Source organism: Protopterus annectens, chromosome 9.part0 (genome assembly GCF_019279795.1).
Source record: "Protopterus annectens isolate FY-2018-M chromosome 9.part0, PAN1.0, whole genome shotgun sequence".
NCBI lineage: Eukaryota > Metazoa > Chordata > Ceratodontiformes > Protopteridae > Protopterus > Protopterus annectens.
Genome location: NC_056743.1, coordinates 454,080,048 through 454,107,400, shown reverse-complemented (window position 1 = coordinate 454,107,400; position 27,353 = coordinate 454,080,048). Strand labels below are relative to the sequence as shown.

The window sequence follows — 27,353 nt, the reverse complement described above, 5'->3', positions numbered from 1 at the left end:
CGAAAACCCCAATAAAAAAAAATATTCTTACAGCAACCGCCTTTAAAGGAATGGTATGGAGCCTGATCCCTGGAGAAACTATAATGCATTTGGGCTGAGATCTTTGTATCAGATTCTGTGTGTCCTTTCACTACAACTTATATCAAGTATGCATGGTATCAATCAACTTTTATTTTACCTAGTTATTCCTTCAACAGGACATGCTAAGCAATGAGAAACTGTGAAGCACTCAGGCTATGGGGTTGTATCCTTAGCAACATGTCAGCCTCTGTATGCAGTGTCCCCTGATGTCTTCACTATGTCCATATAACCATACACACAAAGCACAATAAATGCCAGGGTGATACTGCCTGTGAATGCACGGCACAGTGGCACAACAGATAGCATTGTCGCCTCACAGCAAGAAGTTCTCCGGTTCAATTCTGGGCTGCGGTACCTTCTGTGCAGAGTCTGTACATCCTCCCTATGTTCATATGCGTTTCCTCCAGGTGCTCTGGTTTCCAAAGACTTGCAGTAGATGGACTGGACAGTCCAAATTGGCCATAGGTTGAGTATGCATGCAAGTGTGTGATATGAAAGAACAGTCAAGGCATAGCTAGCCACCTAGTGGTGTGACCCTTGGCTTCTTGCTGATCTTTATTTCTCTACTCTTCCCCTCAGCTGCTGTGCTGCCCTGGCTCCAGCGTCCGCACCTAATTTCTTGGGCTCCTGCCTACCCTGCCCTAACCTCCCGAAAGTACCCTCCTGAACACTCTGGCTAAGAACCGGCTAAAACGGACACAATCCAAAATTGTAAAGCCATTCTGCTCCCTGAGTTCTTCCTACAGCAAGGATTACAAGAAACTTGGGCTCCTGCCTACCCTGCCCTAACCTCCCGAAAGTACCCTCCTGAACACTCTGGCTAAGAACCGGCTAAAACAGACACTTAATCCAAAATTGTAAAGTCATTCTGCTCCCTGAGTTCTTCCTACAGCAAGGATTACAAGAAAGTATGTGTACTACTGTAACACTTTGCAATTTTATAATTTGATTTCTACTAGGTTGCAGTGCGCTTCCCTGCCAGGCTAGCCAGCAGCCACAACCCCCTCTTCTTTGCTGTTTCCACTCCTAGTTCTCCCCTTATTCTTACCCCCTATCCTGAACCTCAAAAGCTCCTTCCTCCCTTTACCTTTATCTGGGCATTGGGGTCTCTACTGCTTTGACTGACTGACCACTAGGGGAGCTCCTCTACCTTCTTACTGTCCTCACTGCTTTACCCTCTCCTTCCTCATCTCCCCTAAAACAGCCCTCTAACTTCTTTTCCTCTGCTCTCTCCCTCACTACTGTCCTAGGATTACCTATCCATTCTTCACATAACTGCCCTCCTCTATCCTTTTTTTTTTTAAGTCTCTTTCCTTTCTCCCACTGTCTTTCTCCTTTACATCCACCCTCTACTCCACTTCTCTGCAAATCTTTCTTCCTATTTCTCATCTCTGCTAAACTTACCTTCTGACTATTTCACTCCTTACTGATTGTCTTCTTCACTTTCTCCTCCTCTGGCTCTTCCCGCTCCATTCGCCCTGCGGGCTCACTCCACTCCCCAACCCTTCCCCCAAATTCCACCCACCCCCGGCACCTCTATATTTATCCCTCACATACTCCTCCCACCATACCTATTAACCAGTCACAGTCCTCTTACTATTACCCCTCAATTCCTACTTCAATTAGCCAATCTCAACCCCCTAATTTCCCCACCAACTCTTACTCCTCCCTCTTCTCCTACTCCTCCCCCTTCTCACTACATTTAATCCTCCCCTCTCCTATCCACAATTTATATCTCCCTTCCACTTCCTTACCTTTTCTTCTCAACTAGCTTACAACTTCCTTTCTTATTTCTCCCTTCCTTAATCCCACCCATTCCAAACATGCCCTCCCAAATCCTCTTTACTTCCCGACTCCCCTGCTTCCTTCTCATCTTACTAATTCCTCTCTATCATGCTACCCATTGCTCCTCAAAGCTCCCACATACTTACCTTCTACTCAAACTATCACTTTCACTCACCCTCAACCTCTTCTACTCTCTCACTTCCACTCCATTCCCCCCTCCCTTATCCCACCAAACCTACTGCACCTTTTCCATCCCAAACTATTCTTCTCCTCTACAAAAACTTTCCCTCTTACATTTCCTCTAACCCCAAACAACTTCCTACAATCCAAACATAAAAGGCAAAAGTTATCTGTGTAATATCCTAGCCTTATCTGGAGACATACATCCTAACCCTGGTCCCTGCCTCAATACAAGCAACTCGTTCCCTGCTTCCCCTTCCTCCCCTACTTCAAATAAGCCTCTCCTCCCTTCTCCTTCTTCTCCTACTTCCTCTCTTAGCACCCTTAAGGTCTTCACTATCAATGCCCAGAGCCTTAACAACAAAATTCACCATGTACATGCTTGGACCAATCATAACCAACCTGACATCTTAGCCATCTCCAAAACCTGGCTAAAACCTCATATTTCTGATTCTGAAATCTTACCTCCAGGTTTCCACATCCTCAGAAGTGACCGATTAAATAAAAAAGGTGGAGGCTCTGCCCTAATCTACTCTAACCTTCTCTCCCTAATCCCCCTTCAAATCCCAACCCCACAATTCAAAAATACTGAAATAACAGCAAGTCTCCTCCGACTAAATAAAGATAAAAATATCTGCTTTATTTCCTTATATATCTCCCCAGGCGATAATATCTCGACCCTTGAAAATATTCTCCACTGGGCCTCATCTGAAATAAAATATGAAACCTTTATTCTAGGTGACGTCAATATTGATTGGAATAAATTCAACACACCTTCCCCCTCCCTAGCCATTAACCTTTACAACTTCACCCAAGTAATCCTGTCTACAACCAGTCACCCAAGTAATCCTGTCTATAACCCGTCCTAACAAAAACCACCCCTCAGGGTCCATCACAGATTGGATTTTAGTCTCCCATCCAAACAAAATCACTCTCTCTGGCATTATTCCTGACACCTTCAGTGACCATCTCCCTGCCTTCATTCATTGCTCTGCTAACCCCTCCCAATACCAACATCATTACATTCAAACTCATAACCTTAGCAACTTCAACCTCACAACTTTCTCTAACATTTTTAAACAAATTAACTGGCAAATCCTAAACACTCTCCCCCTTGACAACGCTGTAGGGCATTTCAACTCCATCTTCCTAAATACTCTTAACTCCCTAGCCCCCCCAAGAAACAAGCGAATCAAAGCCAATTCTGCTCCTTGGCTGACCAAAGAGACTAAACAAATCATGTATCTCACAGACAAATCCTGGAAGCTTTTTCAGAAAAGTAAACTGTCTTCTGCCTTACTCCAATATACCCAACTCCACAACCAAGTAAAAAAATTAATCATCTTGGCCAAAAAAAATTACTACAATAAACTTCAGTCCAATAATAATAAGAACCCACAACAATTCTGGAAATCTGTTAACTTTCTTCTCCATCCTGGGTCAAGGATTAACACCTGCCCTGACCCTAGTTTAACTGACAAAGAAATGGCTCACTTTAACACCTTCTTTACAGATTCTATAGCTAAGCTAGCCAATACATTTCCTAACAATAATCCACCCAACTTCCTCAACTCTACTACCAACATCCCTAATAATTGTCCTTCAAGTTCCAGCTCAAGCCAGTTCCCCCAATGTTTATAAAAAAGTGCTTATCCAAACTAAACACAAACTAGAAGCCAAACAAATTGAACTGGAAAATAATAAACAGCTTCAAGGAACTGATTTCACTAACAAAAAGGAAAAAAAGGGGTTTTTGGACCCCGGGGGGTTTGGGAAAAACCCCTTTTTTTTTCCTAGGCCTAAAAGAACCTTGAGCCCTGCCCCTACCACGTCTAGACCTACCCCTAGACTGGGAATCATAAGCAGGATATGTCCACCCCTTAGCAGGCCAATTTCTACTAAACTTTGGTGGCTGCACCTGCAAAAAATCTTTAACAGTCTGCATAGACTTAGCTTTGTCCTCCATTTTCTTTAAAACTGCTTCCACAGGCGATCCAAACAACACATCAGACTGTAAAGGAGCAACCAAAATGCTTGTTTTACCATGCTCAGCTAAATTCTGATCCTTCAACCAAGCATGCCTCATGTAGAACAGAACTGGTAGCAGCCACCCTCGAGGAGGCCTGTACAGCATCAAAACCACATTGCAAAGAATGCTTACCCACTTGTTCAGACACGTGAACCAAATCCAGCAACTCTTTACACTCAATACCTTCCGCCAAAGCATCCACCTTAGATTTCAATTGTGAAAGGAGATAATTCTGATATTTAAGCATGTGAAACTGACAATTCAATGCTCTCATGGCTAGAGTGGAAGAAGTATACACTTTCTTTCCCCACCTATCCAAAGCCCTTGCCTCTTTATCAGTGGGAACAGGATTTTTAACCACAGAAGCCTTTACACCCTTAGGCCCTTGAGAAATAGTTTCTGGGTCCACCCTAGGACTCTTAAACAAATATTTATGAGCTTCGGGCACCCTATAATACCTATCAGGCTTAACAGGAGCAGGAGGCAAAGAGTCAGGGTTCAGGGAAGCCTCTGCAAAAACATCTTCCACCACATTCAACACAGGAGGAATAGCTAAAGGCCTATGCTGGGGTAAAACAAGAATTCCCTAAGCCTTTTCCTGGAATCAGAGTAATCCTGGCCTTCCCATTTAAAGTGCTCCTCATGGAATGCAGAGTCTCTGAAAATGAGAAATCCTCAGGCGGAGAAGCTGTAGGAGTGGAATCATCCACATCAGAATCAGAATAAGTAGGATACTCCTGCATATCTTCCACAGAAGATTCTGAAGCCTCTGAACACTGTTCAAAACTATCAAACTCCGGTTCCACCCTAGGCCTCTTATCAGGCGGGGGCATAGAACCTCTAATCATAGTAATCAAATCTTCTGCCATTTTAAGCATATGTTTCTTAGGTACAGAACCCGAAATGCTAGGAGAAGCCCCCACTGAAGCTGAACTAGGCCTACCTCTCAAAGAAGTTTTGGCAACAGAAGGAGAGGCTCTAACTACCTTAGGAAGAGAGGGAAGAACAGTCACCTGAGAAGCCCCCTCAGCCTGGCCTACCTCCTGAGAAGGCACATCCTGTAACAGTATAGTTTCTGCCTGGGACTCCATGGAAACTCCTGGCAAAACCTCCGGCTCCACTGAGTTTCTAAAGAACCGACGTCCGGGACTGCCGGTTCATCAACCCTAGGCTTCACTGTTTTATCCTTGCGCTTCTTGGAGGAAGCGGGCGTCGGAGCATCCGACGGCATTTTATAATTGCAACGCTTCCCAAACACTAACCTGGCACAGTCTAACCTCCTCTTAATAGTGCGTTTGTTAAACCTAGCACAAGAGCGGCAACCAACAACGTCGTGCTCAGGCCCTAAACAAGGTATACACAAGGTATGATAATCCCTATGAGGTATCTGTTTCCCACAAGAAATACAGTTATTCACTTTTTCTGACATCCGGTAAAATACTGAGGCAAGAAAAACCAAAATGTTCTTAACGGGTACTTAGCCAACTCTGTTTCGGTCTGAAACTCCGGTTTCGAAATATTTCAGAACGCCAACCTGCACTCGCAAAACTGCTTCTGCTTCGACCATGCGGCAAAAGACTGAGGATATGACGTCGGTCATGCGCATTAGTACCCTGACGTACTGACGTCAGTCTAATGCGCCCTGACCGACGTCAGCCTTATACTCTGGTATTCGGGCCGACTGGACGCGGACTATACCCAATAGTCAGGACTGCAGCAATGGAAGACGAAGAACATCAGCGAATGCCATTTCAGCAACACAAACAGCGATCTACAACTTCCGCGAATGGCCAAAACATCGATTTTTTCCTAACTAAATATACCAACTCCGAGATTGCACTACAGTTGGGAATAGGGCAATTACACAGCGATAGCCAAGTGACTTTTTTCCTTAGGAAAAAAATCAATGTCCTGGCCGTTCAAAGAAATTGTAGATCGCTGTTTATGTGTTGCTGAAATGGCATTAGCTGTTTTGCTGTTTTGGCGACATAATATAGACCCGATTTTAGGCACAATTTCAAATCATTATTGTGATTCCACTGTAAGATTTAGTGCAGATGTGGTATACAAAACAGTTTCTAAGTACAGAGCACTGAGTACATTGACAATATTATCGTCAGTAAATCTAAGAAGAAATACAGGTTATGGTGAATGAGTGTTCTGTCCTAATTTACTAAATTCCATGAAAATCTAATTTTTTTCCAGTACTCCAACAGCCCATACTTGGGATTTACCAGTGTATTCCCCAGAGAAATAGAAAATCAGTATCTCTCATCATGTTTCTTTGAACACTGTAGATACATGGTATAAAACAGAAGTGCTCAAATGTTAATACTTCTATACAAGGCCTTCTTGAATATCAATTAAAGTGGTGAAAAAAATGTCAGATATTTATGTAAGCCATGAAGGTTTGTTGCTCATTTCTGGAAAAGGACATCTCCTTTCTACAAATGGCTACTACTCAGCATTCATTTAACCAGGCAGAGTCATAAACTATTTACAAACTTAAATTTTCTTCGAAAACCCCAATAAAAAAAAATATTCTTACAGCAACCGCCTTTAAAGGAATGGTATGGAGCCTGATCCCTGGAGAAACTATAATGCATTTGGGCTGAGATCTTTGTATCAGATTCTGTGTGTCCTTTCACTACAACTTATATCAAGTATGCATGGTATCAATCAACTTTTTATTTTTACCTAGTTATTCCTTCAACAGGACATGCTAAGCAATGAGAAACTGTGAAGCACTCAGGCTATGGGGTTGTATCCTTAGCAACATGTCAGCCTCTGTATGCAGTGTCCCCTGATGTCTTCACTATGTCCATATAACCATACACACAAAGCACAATAAATGCCAGGGTGATACTGCCTGTGAATGCACGGCACAGTGGCACAACAGATAGCATTGTCACCTCACAGCAAGAAGTTCTCCGGTTCAATTCTGGGCTGCGGTACCTTCTGTGCAGAGTCTGTACATCCTCCCTATGTTCATATGCGTTTCCTCCAGGTGCTCTGGTTTCCAAAGACTTGCAGTAGATGGACTGGACAGTCCAAATTGGCCACAGGTTGAGTATGCATGCAAGTGTGTGATATGAAAGAACAGTCAAGGCATAGCTAGCCACCTAGTGGTGTGACCCTTGGCTTCTTGCTGATCTTTATTTCTCTACTCTTCCCCTCAGCTGCTGTGCTGCCCTGGCTCCAGCGTCCGCACCTAATTTCTTGGGCTCCTGCCTACCCTGCCCTAACCTCCCGAAAGTACCCTCCTGAACACTCTGGCTAAGAACCAGCTAAAACGGACACAATCCAAAATTGTAAAGCCATTCTGCTCCCTGAGTTCTTCCTACAGCAAGGATTACAAGAAACTTGGGCTCCTGCCTACCCTGCCCTAACCTCCCGAAAGTACCCTCCTGAACACTCTGGCTAAGAACCGGCTAAAACAGACACTTAATCCAAAATTGTAAAGTCATTCTGCTCCCTGAGTTCTTCCTACAGCAAGGATTACAAGAAAGTATGTGTACTACTGTAACACTTTGCAATTTTATAATTTGATTTCTACTAGGTTGCAGTGCGCTTCCCTGCCAGGCTAGCCAGCAGCCACAACCCCCTCTTCTTTGCTGTTTCCACTCCTAGTTCTCCCCTTATTCTTACCCCCTATCCTGAACCTCAAAAGCTCCTTCCTCCCTTTACCTTTATCTGGGCATTGGGGTCTCTACTGCTTTGACTGACTGACCACTAGGGGCGCTCCTCTACCTTCTTACTGTCCTCACTGCTTTACCCTCTCCTTCCTCATCTCCCCTAAAACAGCCCTCTAACTTCTTTTCCTCTGCTCTCTCCCTCACTACTGTCCTAGGATTACCTATCCATTCTTCACATAACTGCCCTCCTCTATCCTTTTTTTTTTTAAGTCTCTTTCCTTTCTCCCACTGTCTTTCTCCTTTACATCCACCCTCTACTCCACTTCTCTGCAAATCTTTCTTCCTATTTCTCATCTCTGCTAAACTTACCTTCTGACTATTTCACTCCTTACTGATTGTCTTCTTCACTTTCTCCTCCTCTGGCTCTTCCCGCTCCATTAAGCCCTGGTCTCACTCCACTCCCCAACCCTTCCCCCAAATTCCACCCACCCCCGGCACCTCTATATTTATCCCTCACATACTCCTCCCACCATACCTATTAACCAGTCACAGTCCTCTTACTATTACCCCTCAATTCCTACTTCAATTAGCCAATCTCAACCCCTAATTTCCCCACCAACTCTTACTCCTCCCTCTTCTCCTACTCCTCCCCCTTCTCACTGCATTTTATCCTCCCCTCTCCTATCCACAATTTATATCTCCCTTCCACTTCCTTACCTTTTCTTCTCAACTAGCTTACAACTTCCTTTCTTATTTCTCCCTTCCTTAATCCCACCCATTCCAAACATGCCCTCCCAAATCCTCTTTACTTCCCGACTCCCCTGCTTCCTTCTCATCTTACTAATTCCTCTCTATCATGCTACTTCGTACTCCTCAAAAGCTCCCACATACTTACCTTCTACTCAAACTATCACTTTCACTCACCCTCAACCTCTTCTACTCTCTCACTTCCACTCCATTTCCCCCTCCCTTATCCCACCAAACCTACTGCACCTTTTCCATCCCAAACTATTCTTCTCCTCTACAAAAACTTTCCCTCTTACATTTCCTCTAACCCCAAACAACTTCCTACAATCCAAACATAAAAGGCAAAAAGTTATCTGTGTAATATCCTAGCCTTATCTGGAGACATACATCCTAACCCTGGTCCCTGCCTCAATACAAGCAACTCGTTCCCTGCTTCCCCTTCCTCCCCTACTTCAAATAAGCCTCTCCTCCCTTCTCCTTCTTCTCCTACTTCCTCTCTTAGCACCCTTAAGGTCTTCACTATCAATGCCCAGAGCCTTAACAACAAAATTCACCATGTACATGCTTGGATCAATCATAACCAACCTGACATCTTAGCCATCTCCAAAACCTGGCTAAAACCTCATATTTCTGATTCTGAAATCTTACCTCCAGGTTTCCACATCCTCAGAAGTGACCGATTAAATAAAAAAGGTGGAGGCTCTGCCCTAATCTACTCTAACCTTCTCTCCATAATCCCCCTTCAAATCCCAACCCCACAATTCAAAAATACTGAAATAACAGCAAGTCTCCTCCGACTAAATAAACATAAAAATATCTGCTTTATTTCCTTATATATCTCCCCAGGTGATAATATCTCGACCCTTGAAAATATTCTCCACTGGGCCTCATCTGAAATAAAATATGAAACCTTTATTCTAGGTGACGTCAATATTGACTGGAATAAATTCAACACACCTTCCCCCTCCCTAGCCATTAACCTTTACAACTTCACCCAAGTAATCCAGTCTACAACCAGTCACCCAAGTAATCCTGTCTATAACCCGTCCTAACAAAAACCACCCCTCAGGGTCCATCACAGATTGGATTTTAGTCTCCCATCCAAACAAAATCACTCTCTCTGGCATTATTCCTGACACCTTCAGTGACCATCTCCCTGCCTTCATTCATTGCTCTGCTAACCCCTCCCAATACCAACATCATTACATTCAAACTCATAACCTTAGCAACTTCAACCTCACAACTTTCTCTAACATTTTAAACAAATTAACTGGCAAATCCTAAACACTCTCCCCTTGACAACGCTGTAGGGCATTTCAACTCCATCTTCCTAAATACTCTTAACTCCTAGCCCCCAAGAAACAAGCGAATCAAAGCCAATTCTGCTCCTTGGCTGACCAAAGAGACTAAACAAATCATGTATCTCACAGACAAATCCTGGAAGCTTTTTCAGAAAAGTAAACTGTCTTCTGCCTTACTCCAATATACCCAACTCCACAACCAAGTAAAAAAATTAATCATCTTGGCCAAAAAAAAATTACTACAATAAACTTCAGTCCAATAATAATAAGAACCCACAACAATTCTGGAAATCTGTTAACTTTCTTCTCCATCCTGGGTCAAGGATTAACACCTGCCCTGACCCTAGTTTAACTGACAAAGAAATGAGCGCTCACTTTAACACCTTCTTTACAGATTCTATAGCTAAGCTAGCCAATACATTTCCTAACAATAATCCACCCAACTTCCTCAACTCTACTACCAACATCCCTAATAATTGTCCCTTCAAGTTCCAGCTCAAGCCAGTTCCCCCAATGTTTATAAAAAAGCGCTTATCCAAACTAAACACAAACTAGAAGCCAAACAAATTGAACTGGAAAATAATAAACAGCTTCAAGGAACTGATTTCACTAAACGGAACCAAGACAAATTTAATTAGATGAAGCAAGTACTAGTTTAATTAAATGAAACACTTTTCGTCGCCTTCATAAGGCAACTTCCTCAGATAATACACATCTACAAAACACTCTTTAAATAGTAAGATACTGGTCACATGACTATGTCTAGCCAGTACATTGGTGCTACAGGCAACCGAATATTTTATTACAAAAATAATCTTTTAGAGCACATAAAACAAGTATAGTCTCTATTGTTATACTTTAGATTAAAAAATAATTCCACCTCTATTCAAAAAATGTTAAGTTAAAACAAAGATTAAGTAGTGAACTAAAATGTGATTAATGCTTATGTATACAAAAATATATATAAATTAAAAACTTCTTCTATTATAACAGTGTATCTAAAATGTACATTGATAGTAAAACATATAAATAGTTTACAGATTTATCTTCTGTCTAAGCTTTTTAGTTTCAACAAACAAGTTATGTTACAGTGGTCATTTAAACCAGGTGAAACAAAAGCATTTGTTCTGATTTGTCATGATAACTCTCTATTGTCTAATAGCAAGCTATAAGGACCACTTTGAATGTTATAATAGAAGAAGTTTTTAATTTATATATATTTTTGTATACATAAGCATTAATCACATTTTAGTTCACTTCTTAATCTTTGTTTTAACTTAACATTTTTTGAACAGAGGTGGAATTATTTTTTAATCTAAGCTAAGGTATAACAATAGAGACTATACTTGTTTTATGTGCTCTAAAAGATTATTTTTGTAATAAAATATTCGGTCGCCTGTAGCACCAATGTACTGGCTAGACATAGTCATGTGACCAGTATCTTACTATTTAAAGAGTGTTTTGTAGATGTGTATTATCTGAGGAAGTTGCGTTATGAAGGACGACGAAAAACGTTTCATTTAATTAAACTAGTACTTGCTTCATCTAATTAAATTCGTCTTGGTTCCGTTTAGTGAATTCAGTTCCTTGAAGCTGTTTATTATTTTCCTTATCCAAACTAAAGCCATGCTCTAATGCCCCTGACAACATTCCACCCTCCTTCATCAAATGCGCAGCTGAAGGTATTGCTCTCCCAGTTAGTATCCTGATCAACCGATCCTTAAAAGAGTCATACGTACCTAAACTTTGGCATTCAGCCTACATTCTACCTCTTCACAAAGGAGGTAAAAAGACCTCCATTTCTAACTTCCGACCCATTGCCCTACTCTCTCCATTATCTAAAATTCTAGAAAAATGTGTCCACCACCAACTTTTACCCTATTTAACTCAGAATCAGTTACTTACACCCACCCAACACAGCTTCCGTCCCGGCCACAGCACCATAACTGCCCTACAATCTTTCCTAGAAACTGTTAATCAAGCCCAAGATTCTGGACTTCTTGTATCAACAGTACTGCTAGATCTTTCTAAAGCCTTTGATACCATCTCCCATACACACCTTCTCTTTCATCTCACCAACCTCAATCTCTCCCCTAACACTCTATCCTGGTTATCCAGTTACCTTTCTGACAGATCTCAGGCTGTCAGATGGAAGAACTCTACCTCTTCCTTCTTGCCTACACCTACCGGCGTTCCTCAGGGATCCATCCTTGGCCCCATGCTTTTCAACATCTTTATAAATAACCTTCACACTGTCCTCCCTGACACTATAGTCATCCAATACGCTGATGACTCTACCTTAGTTTGTGCCACCTCCAACTTTTCTGAACTACTGACTAAAACTCAAATAGCTTTTTCCACTAAAGAAAACAGGATGCACCAAAACCATCTCTCCCTCAACTCCAATAAATCTAAAATACTAATTTTCCTCCCTACCAAGGCTTCTTTCCTTTGACAAAAACTCTTTCAAGGTCCTAAGCCAAACCAACACTCCTATAGAAGTGGTCCCTTCCACAAAACTCCTTGGCATTACCATTGATGAATGCCTCAAATTCGATCTCCACATACAGCAACACATAAAGAAAACCCACCAAAAGTTAGGTATGCTCTACAGGAATAATCAATTTCTTTCAAACTCCTCTAGGCACACCTTGGCAATCACCTACCTCCTACCCTCTCTACTTTATGGTGCCCCTCTTCTAACTAATCTGTCAGCTTCCAACACCTCAAAACTTGCAGCCTGCTATAATAAGATCGCTAAATTTGCCACTAAATCCAAAACCTCAACTCACCACTGCCTTACCCTACAATCTCTGAACTGGCTAGAACTCCCTAACCACCTTGACTATCTCCAACTAACAACTGCTTACAAATTAATATTTTACCCAGATAAATGCCCAGCCTTATCTAACATCCTTCCCCCTTACATCCCTAACCGATCTCTGAGATCTAAACACCAAAACCTAATCTCCATTCACAAACCTAAACATCCCGCTGGCCAGCTTCTACTCTCCTTCTCTCTTGGTAGAAAATGGAACTCTCTCCCTCCATCACTTAGGACCATACCTAACACGGAATCCTTTACGACCCAACTTTTCTTACACCTATCCTCCAAATGGAAATGTTCTTGCTTTCACCCTACATAAATTCAAGGGATTTTCTCCACTAATGCCCACTATACTCCAGCACCAATCTACTCTCTTATTTCATTTCTATTTTCCACCAAAATGGTTTTACCTGACTTTCCGTTGACTGTAAGTATGTAAATTAGAAGTTATGTACCTACCATAACGTTCCATGTTAGTTGTCTTCTTCTCGCCTTCTTTCTTGCTGGATGGGTTCGGAGCCGATCCTCGGCTCCGACTCGGCCACTCTAAAAGCTCGAGAGCTAGTTCCACCGGCTCGAGGCTCCCCTATATCCCACAATGCTAGGCAGTAACTCCTCAGATCTCGTTTGAAAGCTAAGCCCAGCAAGTAAATTCCAAAAGGAACAACAGAAAAAACTCCTCTAGGTCTGTCCTGGCTAGGGGGAGGGAGGGTGGGATGCAAGAAAGAAGGCGAGAAGAAGACAACTAACATGGAACGTCATGGTAGGTACATAACTTCTAAATGTTAAGTTGTCTATCTCGCCTTCATTCTTGCTGGATGGGACCGCGTCCCGAGCACCTTGTCCCGGGTGGCCTATCGGAACAGACTAATGAGTACAGTGGAACCAAAGTTGGCTCGGTCTCTAGAGGCCAAATCCAACTTATAATGAGAAATGAAGGTATGGGGAGAAGCCCAAGTAGCTGCAGAACAAATCGAATCAATAGGCAGCCTATCTTGGAAAGCTATAGAAGTGGCTAAAGCTCTAGTTGAATGAGCCCTGGGTTTGGATGGCAACTGTTGATGTCTGATTTCATATACAAGGGTAATCAACGAAGTAAGCCATCTGGAGAGAGATACTTTAGAAACTGGAAGGCCCATTCTACCTTCTGCATAAGAAACAAACAGTTGATCAGACTTCCTGAATTGTTTGGTCCTGTCTAAATAGTACCTAAGTTGGCGATGGACATCTAAACAGTGTAACTTTTGTTCTGACCTATTAGAATAATTAGGAAAGAAGACAGGAAGCTCAATGGTTTGATTCAAATTTGCCAGTGAAGCCACCTTGGGCAAAAAGGACGGGTTAGTACGTAAGGACACCCTATCCTTATGAAACACAAGATAAGGGGGTCGACTACACAGAGCATGGATTTCAGAGATTCTTCTAGCTGAAGTGATAGCTACTAAAAAGAGTGTTTTCCAAGATAGTAACTTTGTTGAATTTGAAGCTGCAGGTTCAAAGGGGGAAAGAATTAAGGAAGCCAGAACCAAGTTGAGATCCCATTGAGGAGGAGGATCCCTGATTGGTGGTTTGAGGAGAAAAACTCCCTTTAAAAAGGCTTTGCAGAGTTTGTGAGACATAATGGAGGACTCTGAGACTCCAACATGAAAGTTCGATATTGCTGCCAATTGAACTCTGATGGTAGACGGAGACGAACCTGAGTGGAAAAGTTTGGCTAGAAAGTCTAGAACTGATTGAATGGAAGCAGTGAAAGGATCTATATTCTTTGACTGCGCCCAATAGGAAAAACGTTTCCACTTGTTATGATAAATCTTCCTAGTGGAAGATTTATGAGAGGCTATCAAAATATCTCTAACTGAGCGAGATATCAGAGGAAGCCTGGCTAGAGTTGGAATTGGAGGAACCACTCTGAGGTTCAGAGAAGGAAGGGAGTGGTGCAACTGACCCGACTGATGGGTCAAGAGGTCTGGAACTGGGTCCAGATGCCAAGGTTGCTCCAACAGATAACAGTGGAGAAATGGGAACCAAACCTGTCGAGGCCAGTAAGGGGCAATAAGGATCATGGAAGCTTTCTGAGCGATGGCTTTCTGTATTAGCTGAGATATCAGTGGGAAGGGAGGAAAGGCATACAGAAGTCCCCGGGGCCAATCGTGTACTAGAGCGTCTCTGCTGGGGTGGCCTGGTTGGGGAAAGAGGGTGAAAAAATCGTCGCACTTGCTGTTTTGGGGAGTAGTGAAAAGGTCGCAGCAAGGCCGGCCCCACTTTCGAAAAACTTTCTCCAACACTGAATTCTTCAGAGACCACTCGTGAGGCATGAGAATAGCTCTGCTCAATTTGTCTGCAATCACATTGGACTTCCCGGGAATGTGCGTTGCTAACAGAAACCGCTGAGAAGAAATTGCCCATTGCCACAGTCTGAGTGCCTCTCGACATAGGGGGTAAGATCTGGTTCCGCCTTGTTTGTTGATGTACCACACTACAGACATGTTGTCTGTCTGAATTGCTATAGTTCCTTTGGGAAGAGAGTCTTGTAAGGCTTGCAACGCTAGAAGCACTGCTCTCATCTCTAGGACATTTATGTGCAAGTGGCACTCGAAAGGTTGCCACATGCCTTGGACTGTCCTGCCCTGGTAATGCCCCCCCCCCACCCGATCAGGGAGGCGTCCGTTGTCACTGTAGCAACTGGAGGGTAGGGGACGAAAGGTCTCCCTAGGTGGAGCTGGGGAGATGTGATCCACCAAGAGAGATGATTCTTGCACAATTGAGTTATCCGAATAGGATGGGACATTGGAAGTCGTTGGAAAGACCATTGTGTGAAAAGCATCCATTGTAAAATTCTCATATGGAAGCGAGCTAATGGTAGAAGAGGGATGGCTGCCGCCATAATCCCTAAGACTTTCAGGATCAATCTGGCTTTGACTTTGTTGCTCTGCAAGACAAGAGAGACCTGTCTGTGTATGTCTGCTATTCTCTGCTCTGTGAGTCTGGCTGACATGTTGACTGTGTCTAGATTTGCGCCTATAAAGGTAATAACACGACAAGGCGACAAGACAGACTTTTCATAATTTATTGAAATGCCTAGTGCCTGACATGTGTGGAAGGTATAGTCTCTGGCGAGAAGCAAAAGATGCTTGGTGGGGGATGTAAGGAGCCAGTCATCTAAATAAGGAAACACCTGGAATCCTTGTTGTCTCAGGTGAGAGGCTACCACTGCCATGCATTTGGTAAACACTTGGTGGGCTGTAGTGAGACCAAAGGGCAGGGCTCTGAATTGAAAATGACTGGTTCCCAGCCTGAAGCGGAGGAATCTCCTGGAGCGTCGACTCATCCTGATGTGATAGTACGCATCCTGGAGATCTATTGAGCACATCCAGTTGTCCCACCCCAAAAGGGGTAGAATGGACTGCAGCGTGACCATCCGGAACTTTGTTTTCTTGACAAACTTGTTCAAGTTGCTAAGATCCAAAATGGGTCTCCAGTCCCCTGTTTTCTTTGGAACCAAAAAGAATTTGGAGTAGATTCCGGATCCTGTTTGGTCTGCTGGAACTGGTTGAATGGCTCTTTGTGAGCAGCTTTGAAATTTCTAATGCTGCTTGCTCCCTTTGACTGGGTGGAACGTCTGGAAGGGATTTTTTGGATTGCTTCGGAATGAAAAGGAATGGGATTCTGTTGCCTTCGTAAATGATAGAGTGTACCCACTTGTCTTGAGTTAGGGATAGCCAGGCTTCTGGGTACAGCAATAATCTTCCCCCGACTGCCTCCGAAGGCGGACAGTCGGGCAACACCTCAGGGATGCTGAAAGGGCTTGTCGGAAAAGGATTCTCGACTGCCCTGATTTTGCTGGCCCCCTCTGCCTCTAGGACGGCATCTACCATTATTGTTCCCCCCTCTGCCTCTAGAGGGGAATCGACTCTGTGCGTCAGGCAAATCTCCCTGAGATTGTTTGCGGAACCACATCTTTCCCCCCTTCTGGCCTTTGGGGTAAGGCCTAGAAGGAGTAGAAAAACGGACTCCGACGGCAGAGAGAGTTTTGCCATCAGTCTCGCACCTAGTCAGGGTTTCCTTCACTTGAGGACCAAAGAGGGATGATCCATCAAAGGGGGAATTAGTGAAGGACACCTTGAAAGGGTCCGCAAAGTTGCATAGCCGCATCCAGGTGTGCCGACGCAAGGCTACACCTGTACCTGCCGCTCTACTTGCTCCATCCGCTGCATATGAAAGGAGGCGCATGGAGGAGTTAGTTATAGAATTAAGGGTTGCCAGCTGAGAGTTCATTCTATCCTGAAAACCCGCAGCTGTTGGGTCCTTTAACATTTCGCTCACTTCCTTGAGCAGATCCTCTGAAGACGAGTGAAATGGCACAGGTAATTCAGCGATCGCATGGTAAAAGTCGCTGATGAGAACATCCGCTTCCCGTACCTGTCCATCGACTTAGACTCCTTGTTAGGAGGATGAACAGGCACCGAAGGATCAGCTAACTCCTTCTTGGTGGCTGCAGCCACCACCATAGCATCAACAGAGACGCCCTTGGTTAAAAATTATTTGTCCTTGGGGGCAGTGATGAATTTTGATGGTCTCCTGGGGGTGGGTTCCACTGAATCAGGAGCCGCCCAGGCCTTCTTTGCCACCACTTGCATAAGGGGGTCAAAGGGAGGGGACACCCAGGAGGTGGAAGGGTGAGAGCCAAATGCCTCAAGATACACTGATTCATCCTCTGAAGGGTTGAGGGCTGGCCAATTCCCCCTCTGTTTTAAGATTTCGAGGATGTCTGCAAAGGAGACATCTTCAGAGGGGGAACAAGGGGAACCTTCAGAATCCTCTAAATCAGTGTCAGAGGTGACAGACTCAGGGGAGTCAATGTGCTTCCTCTTGCACTGCCTCTTCCTAGGGGGCTCTCCTACTGGGTCAGGAGAGGCCTCGGAAGAGGAGGAGATCCCCACTGGGGAAACCTGAGGAGCTGGCTCTCTGCGGTCGGGGATGAAAGAGTGAGCAGAAATCATTGGAGGCACCGTGGAAGGAGGGGCAGAAGGAGCCGACTGTGGAGTTGAACCTGGTTCTAACACGCTCCTCATGACCTCAAAGGCACCCCTGTCAGGCAGAGCCGGAGGTCTCCGCTCCGAAAAGCTGAAAACCTCCCCCAGCACCGACAGTGATGGCTCCGAGGCCGATGTCGGAGCCGAACTCATCAGCGCCGAAGCACCGAGAGGGAGAGCGGGGTAGGACAAGGGTCCGATGCCACTCGCCCCCTCGGAGCCGACGAGGGAAGTCCGGCACCAAGATTTTTCCAAGGAAGACATCGGAGCAGACGACGGCACTGAAGACAAAGGTATCGGTTCCGAAGCCACCACAGTCTCGGGTCTGAGCCGCCCCGGCTCCGAACTCAAAAGAGTCAGAGGAGGAACATTTTGGGTAATGGGAATAGTCCTCGACTGTTGAGTCGGACTTTGAAGCATCTGGGCTAGTGCCCCGGACTTAAGAAGTCAACTCACTACTCTCTGAAGGTCATGATCCGATAGTCTGGAAGACCTAGAGGAGTGAGATCTATGGCTCCGTTCAGACAGCAAAGGTGATGCTGGAGCTGAATGAACGGAGCCGATAGATGGAGATCGGGACCTTTTCCTAGATGTCGGTTCCGACAACTTGATCGGAGCCGACTCAGTTATGTCTTCCTCGGCTCTGGCCGGGGCCGAGGAAATAGTAGGTGCATGTGTTCGAGATTCATCGGCTCTGGCCGGAGCCGATGTTTGAACAGCCTTAGGAACCCCAGAAGACGGCTCAGATACTGGAGCCGAAGGTCTGGAAGGCTTGGAGGGTTTCCCTGAGGATTGAGTCGAGGGACCCTCAGGCTTCAATAAGCCTCTTAGTATTAGTTTATTTTTTCGCTCCTGCAGGACTCTAGGGCTGAAGCCATGGCAAACAGCACATGAGTCCTGCAGGTGCAAAGGCCCCAGGCAGTATACACAAGAAGTGTGACCGTCTGTCAGAGACATCTTCTGACGGCACGAATCACACTTCTTGAAGCCTGAGACCTTCGATTCTTTGGACATGTCCAAGGAAGAGTCCAAGTGTAACCACAAGCACACACACACACACACACACACACACACACACACACACACACACACACACACACACACACACACACACACACACACAGATTACACTTGTAAAAATTTAAAATTAAAATTAAAATTAACTTATAAATTAAATCCCTACAAACACAGTCACTCCAACTATTAAGGAAGGGAGGGACTGGGCCTAAAGTTCAAGGGAATAAAATTAGGAAATTTAGGAGGAAAAACTGACTATAAAGGGGAGTAAAGTATTTAACTATTAAAACTATGAAGAAAACACTAACTTAAAAGGGGTCTATCTAGAGATGAAACTAAGTATTTCAACTAACCTGGCGAGCCGGTTGAAAAAGCACCTCGATCGCGTGGCGGCAAACGAGATCTGAGGAGTTACCGCCTAGCATTGTGGGATATAGGGGAGCCTCGAGCCGGTGGAACTAGCTCTCGAGCTTTTAGAGTGGCCGAGTCGGAGCCGAGGATCGGCTCCAAACCCATCCAGCAAGAATGAAGGCGAGATAGACAACTTAACATTATGTAATTACCTAAAGCAAAAAAAAAAAAAATGTTTTTTCACTCTTACTATGTATACTCTGCATTTCACATCTTCCTGACTGTTACTGACATTGTATTTTACTTGCTTTATGTGACCTTGATTGTACTGCCTATGGAGCTTTTCTCCCCGGGCCTCCACTGAAAATGGGTACTTCGTGGCCCAGTGGACTTCCCCAGTAATCAAACTGAAAATAAAAAATAAAATAAAATAAACTGATATGACAGCGTCATGTGCTAAAATGGGAAACAGAGTTGTGGATGTATTGGTGAATATCACATATGAACAACCCAAAAGTTGTGGCCCTTAAGTTTATATTAGCGAGCAGCACTGCTGTGGCTTAAATGAAGACCCACCTTTGAATGGCTAGAAAGGGAACTCAGGCTTGTGGCTGATTTACATCCACATGGTTACAGCTTAGATTTTGAAAATTAAGCAATCTAATTAATAAGTAAATCCTGAGACTTGTAAGTGTGAGTCCAGAAATAGTGACAATGAATATAAGAAAATGGTGACTTAGATATACTAAGTCCAAAATCACTAAGTCTTGTTGTATTCCCCTTTTCCCAAATGTATGGCTGTCTTGGAGTTACTATATTTAATTGGTGGATGTGTAGGTCAGCTGTACACATTAGGAGCCCCCCCACAAAAAATTACTATAAATGAGAAAACTGATTGTCATCATTCACTGTCCTCATTTGCTTATGCCATCTTTTTCCATCGTTCCCACAGCTGCAGAATTATAACAGGCATGCTATACTCTGCCCAACCTTCCCCATGGCCAGCATGGAAGTACTCTGGTCTAATAATCAAACCTAATATTCTAATGATTTAAACAGGGTACCCTACAGGAGAAGGCCAGCAAGAACTGAAGAATGTTTTATGTTTTTCTACCGCTTCTGTTTCGAAAGGTTCCAGTGAACAGCTGAAATAAGGGCCTATGTGTGATGCTTTTGTTAATATACCATATATGGATACCTCTTGAGTGTGATCTTATTGACAATACATTTGTTTTGCTTGCAGTAGGTGCCTTGTGTCTTTGTCTACAGATCATATTGACCCTGCATCTCCATGCATGATTTCTGAAAGCACATGTTTTTTTTTCCTCTCAGGGAACTGATTGCAAAAGTGAAGCAGTGTTCACAAAGTCACTAAGGCCACCTACAGAGACAGAATGACTTCCTGGCTAATCTAGCAGGTCTACTTAGCTGACCAGCATACTTCTAAAGATGCTCTTGCACTAAGTTTTACTAATTTTCCTATTTTTCAGCTCTCTCTTTCAGGAAGAGAAACCTCTGCCCCAGGAAGCAGTCTATTAAGGGAGCTCCACATCTTAACTGCCTTCTGTCATATAATGTCAAAGTATGTCATTAACTTAAAATGCCTTTCAGTCATGTGAAATTACTGCACCCCAAGAATACATTATATTTTTTTGCTTGATTCTGGCTAAGTTATCTTCTCCATTTGTGAGGAATCAAGGAATTGCCTAAATATTTAAGACCTTATTTCCATTACAGAGGTAGAATGTATGCACTCCCTAGAGCCTACTTCTCTTTCAGAATTCAGGTAACATGCTTCACAGAACTGATCAATATTGTGCAATCCCTACTGCATTGTTCTATCTTCCTGTAGTAGTTCTATGACAGACTACTTTATTTAGCAGAGTTGGTATTCTACCCTCTTCTGTCATGATGCCTCTGTCCCTACTGCTTTTATTCCTATGCTATTCATTAGAGGACTTTTTTTCAAATTCACTTGGACCACATGTTGACCTCCTCAAGATTCCTCTTCTAAGGCTTCTAATTCACAGAAAGATATTTTCTCTCTCAAATCCATCTAAAGGAACATATATCAGCACAAAAATGCTTTTCATTCATTACTAAAATGGAGTCCTTCCTCAGATCAGTGTCCAAAGTCCTGCTCCTCAGTCATTTGCGGAAAAAAACTTGTTATTAAAATGAACAGAAAGAACAAGCGGATCTTATACACTGGTCCTTGGTACTGGTAAAAAAGCTGATGTTGATGCATTTTGTAAGACCTATTTCCTGTACCTTCAACATTTAAAAAAAATGATTATTTTTATTATTATTATTACTATTATTATTACTATATGGCACAGGCCAAGTTATTGTTTTCAGCCTTTTGTTGATAATCCACTATTGCAGCAACAATGATGCAAAGCAGTTTCCAGGCATTAGTTTAACAGCAAGCCTGGAAAAAACAATATTATGGATGAGAAGTTTATTGCTGTGGCCACTATGTACAAAAATGATTATTAGTTAACTACATATTTCCCAAAGGGTACTTATATATTTCTAACAATACCCACATACCAGAGAGAGCCATATTGTGATTACCAAGGACATGAGAGAAACCTGCAGCTGAATGTAGTCAAGGACACTGTAATACAGCCCTGTGAGCAGATCATACCAATCAAACTTTAATTTAATGTGCTACTTTTAAACCATAGTAGATGGAAATGAATTCTTGCAATAACTGAATACCTAAAATAGAACAAAACCTCATGCAAAAAAGTTACTGATGTGAATGTGTAAATCCATACAATAAATGTAAACAAACTGTAAGTGGTAGCTGGGCCACACACACACTCACTCACACTGACACACACACACACATTTTCACAGTCACAGCATAAATAATTATAAAACTCCATTTTTCAGGCTCATGACCTACAGAGATGAAGAGCTGTAGGGAAATGGAGTACTACCTCAATGGTGGGAGAGGATCTGGATCTGGTGTAACAGCTACGAAAAGTGCTGGGTAGATACACTCATCTCTATAAGCAGTATATGTGGAAACAGACTTCTTGATATAGGAGATAACTCCCTTTCTCCCTCTTTCTTTCTCTCTCTCTCTCGGCTCTTCTTCCCTCGCCAAGTCCTACTCAGCTGCTCCATTTATTTCTCGTTGTCTTCATTGTAGTGGCTTCTTTCCTATGATTATTTATGAACCCTGTTCAAGCATTATAAGTCATCTTCAGCTTTCTGCCTTGAAATTCTCATCTTGTCTCTGTTTCCTCTCATTCTCGGCTGGTATATCTTTAAATACATCTCTCACATTTTTTATAAGAATGTTCCCTACCCAGTTCTTACCATTTAAGGCTGATTTTCTGCATCCCCCTCCTCTGCAGCTGGTTTAGCTTAGATAGTATGTGTTCACCTACTTCTTGACTTCACTGCTTGCCATATTACTTGGCTTTTGCTCTGTTTAGAAGTCTGCAACTGTTATTATCTTACTATTGTAACTTTAGATTCTTCTATTTTTTTTTATTACAGTAAATATTTTGGAACAATTTGGTGCAGGAAATGAGGGCTATAAATTGCTAACCAACATCTTCCTCTACTCCAAGGTTTGATACCCTCACTCACCATCTGCCTTTCATGTGACATTGAGCAAGCTACTTAACCACGGGGTGTCTCAGGTTGCTCCTAAAAAGCGCCTTGAGTTTAACGGGTTTATCCGTTTTACTCTATTTGTCATTTACTGAATGATTTTATCTATATTATATACAAAATTATTTTAGCTAATTTAGACTTTCCAGATTACTAATAAATAAATGAAAGGACACAAATCACTCGCAGAAGAGCCTGAAGTTGCATTTTTAATGTGTTTGTCTTTTCTACTGGATAAAGGTCTTCTTTACTGAGGTTGGAAATCACAGACAGGATATCTTTAGCAGCTGTTGGTGTGCATACATGAAAGACATGTGCAAAGTATTTGTCTTTCTTACAGAAGGACACTACCTCTGTAGTATTACAGTCTTACTGGGAGATTCCAACTATCATTTGGGGAAAGACAGAAAAATTGTCATAATTACATTAAAACATAGACTTAAATTTGAAATATTCATAAGACAACCAATGATGAGGGATATGCACCATACATAGATCAGAAGGTTGAAAGAAAGCCATAAAATGCACCATCTGAAGGCAACACCTCAAGTCTGATTCAGTTATTTCCTCCAGAAAACCACACAGATGTACAAAATTACTTGGTTTGTTCAGCAAATATTCTGGCCCACTTTGGAGGTATGCTTTAGAATATCATTTTCTGGAACTTTCTGTCTAGAGTTTGCTTGCCTTCCCAGTATCCAACATAAGATTTACTTGCACATCTCAAATACAGGCTGATGAGTGAACTGTTCAAAGTATGTGTGTAAGTTGAAAGATGTTTATGAAGTTTCTGGCTCACATTGAAAATCATCAACACTAGCATAGCATGGTCACCTAGCTTACAGGAAGTAACTGAATATATGGGACAGTTGGTCATGGGGCCTGTTGTGTTCTATGGGATGCCTTTCAGATCAGACCTGTGCTAGCACTGCTGTCTAAGGATGTCAGTTATGCAGATAAATAACTTCAGTGTTTTGATACAACAGCATAAGTGCAGAGGTGTGAACCCAGGATAAAGTTGTGTTGACCAAGGAAATAGTATAGTTACTCCCCATGTGTGTGAGGAAACCTGACACTGATCACTGCAACTGTATAGTCACCACACCAAGTGAAGCCAAGGTGAGAATGCAGTCATGCATTACATTTTTTTATAGTACAATACATTAAATAAATTGTAAACCCTTGCTTGTGGCACTTTTTGTGATTTTCAGCAAGACAAACATTGCTATATATCGTTATCAAAGCAAGGCATAATACAGAATCATTTCACCAGATCCCTTGCCCAGGAATTCACACATTGCTTATGGAAAGAGGAGTCAACTTGTTGTAATGCTGAGCAAGTCGCTTAACCTTCTCCTTGCTGTAGTGAACCTTTGTCAGGAGATTGGGAAATGCAACACTTACCGCTTTGTGCTCCAGGTGTAAATAAACCATTAAGCTATAAGAAAAGGAATTATTAGCATTCAAACATTGTATTCCTTCATTCCTTTCCAAATTTCTTGTTATGAATGGATTTTGGAAAAGTGCAGTAGCTTAAAAGTTGGCTGCTTGGGCAACATGGAAAAGAGAATACTAGCAGGCCAGACTACAAGTAAATACTTGAGAGTTTATCAGAAATGTAAAAGGTCAAACAGCATTTACATAATTAAGGGATACAAGTAAGAAGGCAGGAAAAAAATGTGGTGTTGGAATCTGCTGAAATTTAATACTGAACATTCGTGTAACATATGTCTTTCATAGGTCTTAGGTGGCATAACCAATCTAACACTGCACATTGATAGAAGGCTGGCTCTCTGCGCTTATTTGCCAATGTTTTGAAATCCATTTCTGATTAGAAAATAAAAAAAATAAATGTTGCTTACATTTTTGTCTACAGTTCAAAATAAAGACACATTAATTTTTTTAGCTTGCATTTAAGTGTCTTGAGGAAAAATAGTTAAGTTTGATGTTCAGGGATTACAGATGTGAAACACTGACTGTTTAATCACTGAGCTCTTATCATTCTTTACTGATTTATATATATACACACACACACACACACACACATATATATATATATATATATATATATATATATACACACACACACACACAAATATATATATATATATATATATATATATATACACACACACACACACACACACACACACACACACACACACATAGGAATACATTAAAATTTAAAATGGGCATAGTTAGGCAGTTTATGTTGTGGTCACTCCACAAACCTGTACAGTTTCACTATCTTGCCATTTATGGGTGTACCTCAAAATACCATTTGATGGTATAGTAACATATAACCACCTTATCATTAAGGAATATCAAATCCTACTGAATCATTATATCACAGAATAATCATTGCATGGTCAGTGGCCTAAATTTAGACATTCTGGGTGAACTCAAAACAGAATATATTCTGGGTGAACTCAAAACAGAATATATAGCTTAGAAAGGGTCACAGTGATAAAAAATAACACTGGGTAAGACACAAATTTCACATCAGCAGACACACACACACACACATATGGGCACACATATGCAGAAACATACACACACATTCATTGCATACATTAATGAAAAAAATGTTGCTGCATCTTTAAATATTAATTAAGTTATTTAACATTTTACCTGCTGCTGTTCCTTGTAATGACTCGGTTTATCTTCGGAGAGTCTGTCAGTCTTACTTGTATGCTCCTTTGCCCTGAAACAAAAGAAACCCCATTCTCTGTATCCTGCTCATCTGCTGAAGAAGGATACTGGCTTTCTCTTTCTGATATTTTCACCTCTGACCTCTGACCTTCAAAGTCCAGCAAATCACTCAGACCATTCATGGCATCGGAGTCCGCAGTGTCATACTCAACAAGATCCAGAGAACCTGTCCTGTCAGGCTCATAGGAATCCTCTAAATTTCTGTCCGTATGCCTCCCTTCCACTGCAGCATCAGAGTCCTCGGCCTTGCTACAGTCAAGAGAGGAATCTTCAGCCACGACCAAAGGTGGCATTACACCACACGACCAGACCTGAATGCCTGTCATGTCCATTAGGGAGTCATGCTCTGCGGTTGCAATAGGAACAGCCTCCAGGCTGGTCACTTCATTCCAGTAATGGTCACCTCCAAGCGGGGATGGCAGAATGTACTGCATTGAGGCTGGGGACAGCAGCTCTTCATGCATTGAAGCATAACCTAAATGGGCAGAGAGAGGACAAATGCAAGAGCCATTTTTACTGGTAACATACAGCATGGAGAAAGATGGACTCAAAGAAGATAAGCGGGGCTACAACAGCAGCTCACTTCTGGCTGCAGACAGTATACTTCAGTTCCTTGATTTTCTCTTTTTTTCAACTGTTCTATTTTGGTTATACTTTTAGTTTCAACATTTGCTTCTCATTTTACCTCCCAAGTAAAACATAAAGATGAACTTGTTTACAACTACTAGCCAGTCCATAAGACTTCGATGTGTTACTTAAAGCTTTCCCACCTGTTTGATGCCAGATTTATACATTATCTGATAGTGCAAGAGAAGCCATGTCCAAACAAATGACTTTAAGTACCTAATGAGTATTATGTTGTAACTCACACCTGAACAGTGCAATTCAAATATGTCTTTTCAGCTGTCTGCAGTGGGAATGAAACTCAGCCCTGTGGGACTGAGAATGAAGCAAACAGCACAGCTTTCGAGCATTACTTGCTATAAAAGCACTGAGCACACATTCCTTGTACCCATTCAGCTGAATTCCTCTGCAATATCTCTGTCTCTATTTGGATACTGACAGACACCCATCCCCTTCATATGCTTACAGGATGTGGAACATCTACCAAATCTCATACAAGAAAAATTGGGGGTCCTATACCACCTTCAAATAGCACCCCAGTTGCTCTTCAGTTACCCCCCCCTACTTCTTACTCCCTATAGGTTGCTTAGCTTTTGACTAGTCTACATAATAAAGTACCCACTTAGCAGCTCTTCTGGTAGTTCTTAGATCACATGCAAATGGCTACAGAATGCAGAATAATATTCCTGTAGTGTTGACATGTTAAGATATTGTACCTATATGAACCATAATCTGTTTTGTCAATTTCATAATGGTATGTGCATGCAAGTGTATGGTGTGAATGAGCTACCATTTCAGGGCTAAACACCAAGCAGTGTAAACCTTGGCTCTAGATGATTGTCACAGCTGAAGTGACACCCTGACCCCACATGCAAAACAATGGAAAAAAGGTGCTGTGGATGGATTTATACCCCTGAAAAATGGATAACTCTATTGTCAGTGGAATATTCAGGGTCACTAAAATTGAGTTTATATCATATTATCAAGTTTTCAGAAACTCAAACTTCATATGGTTGGGACCATATGTTTGGGTTCCTGAAAACACAAATGAAAAAAAAAAAGAGAGAGAAATCAGCATCCCCCCCACATACACACACACTGCAAATTATATATAACAACTCCAAGGTTGCACGACAGTGGGAAATATGGTAAATTTCCTAATTTCCACTGTACTATGATCTCCATATAAATGCTTTGGGAATTTACCCTTTTCCCACTGTAGTGTGCTCTAGGAGTTGGTATATATAATTTGCAGGGAATATGGGGGGGGGTGCAGCCTCCCATACTGGGTAGCAAGGGGGCTTGCCCCCTGCAAAATCAACATTTTTTGTTTGAGTTTTCAGAAACCCAGACATAACATTCTGATCACATGAAATTTGAATTTCCAAAAACTCAATA

The 27,353-nt window shown here is 42.4% G+C and overlaps 1 protein-coding gene across 3 annotated transcripts in view; it reads right to left on the bottom strand.

The window, feature by feature from the left end:
- The window catches only part of ANK1 (ankyrin 1), a 1,899,552-nt gene that overhangs the window by 316,568 nt on the left and 1,555,631 nt on the right, over positions 1-27,353 (bottom strand). For all 3 annotated transcript variants that reach the window (XM_044082993.1, XM_044082990.1, XM_044082992.1), the window contains one exon: positions 25,251-25,806. In XM_044082993.1, coding sequence (XP_043938928.1) covers positions 25,251-25,806 — 556 coding nt within the window. The remainder of the gene's footprint in view (positions 1-25,250; positions 25,807-27,353) is intronic.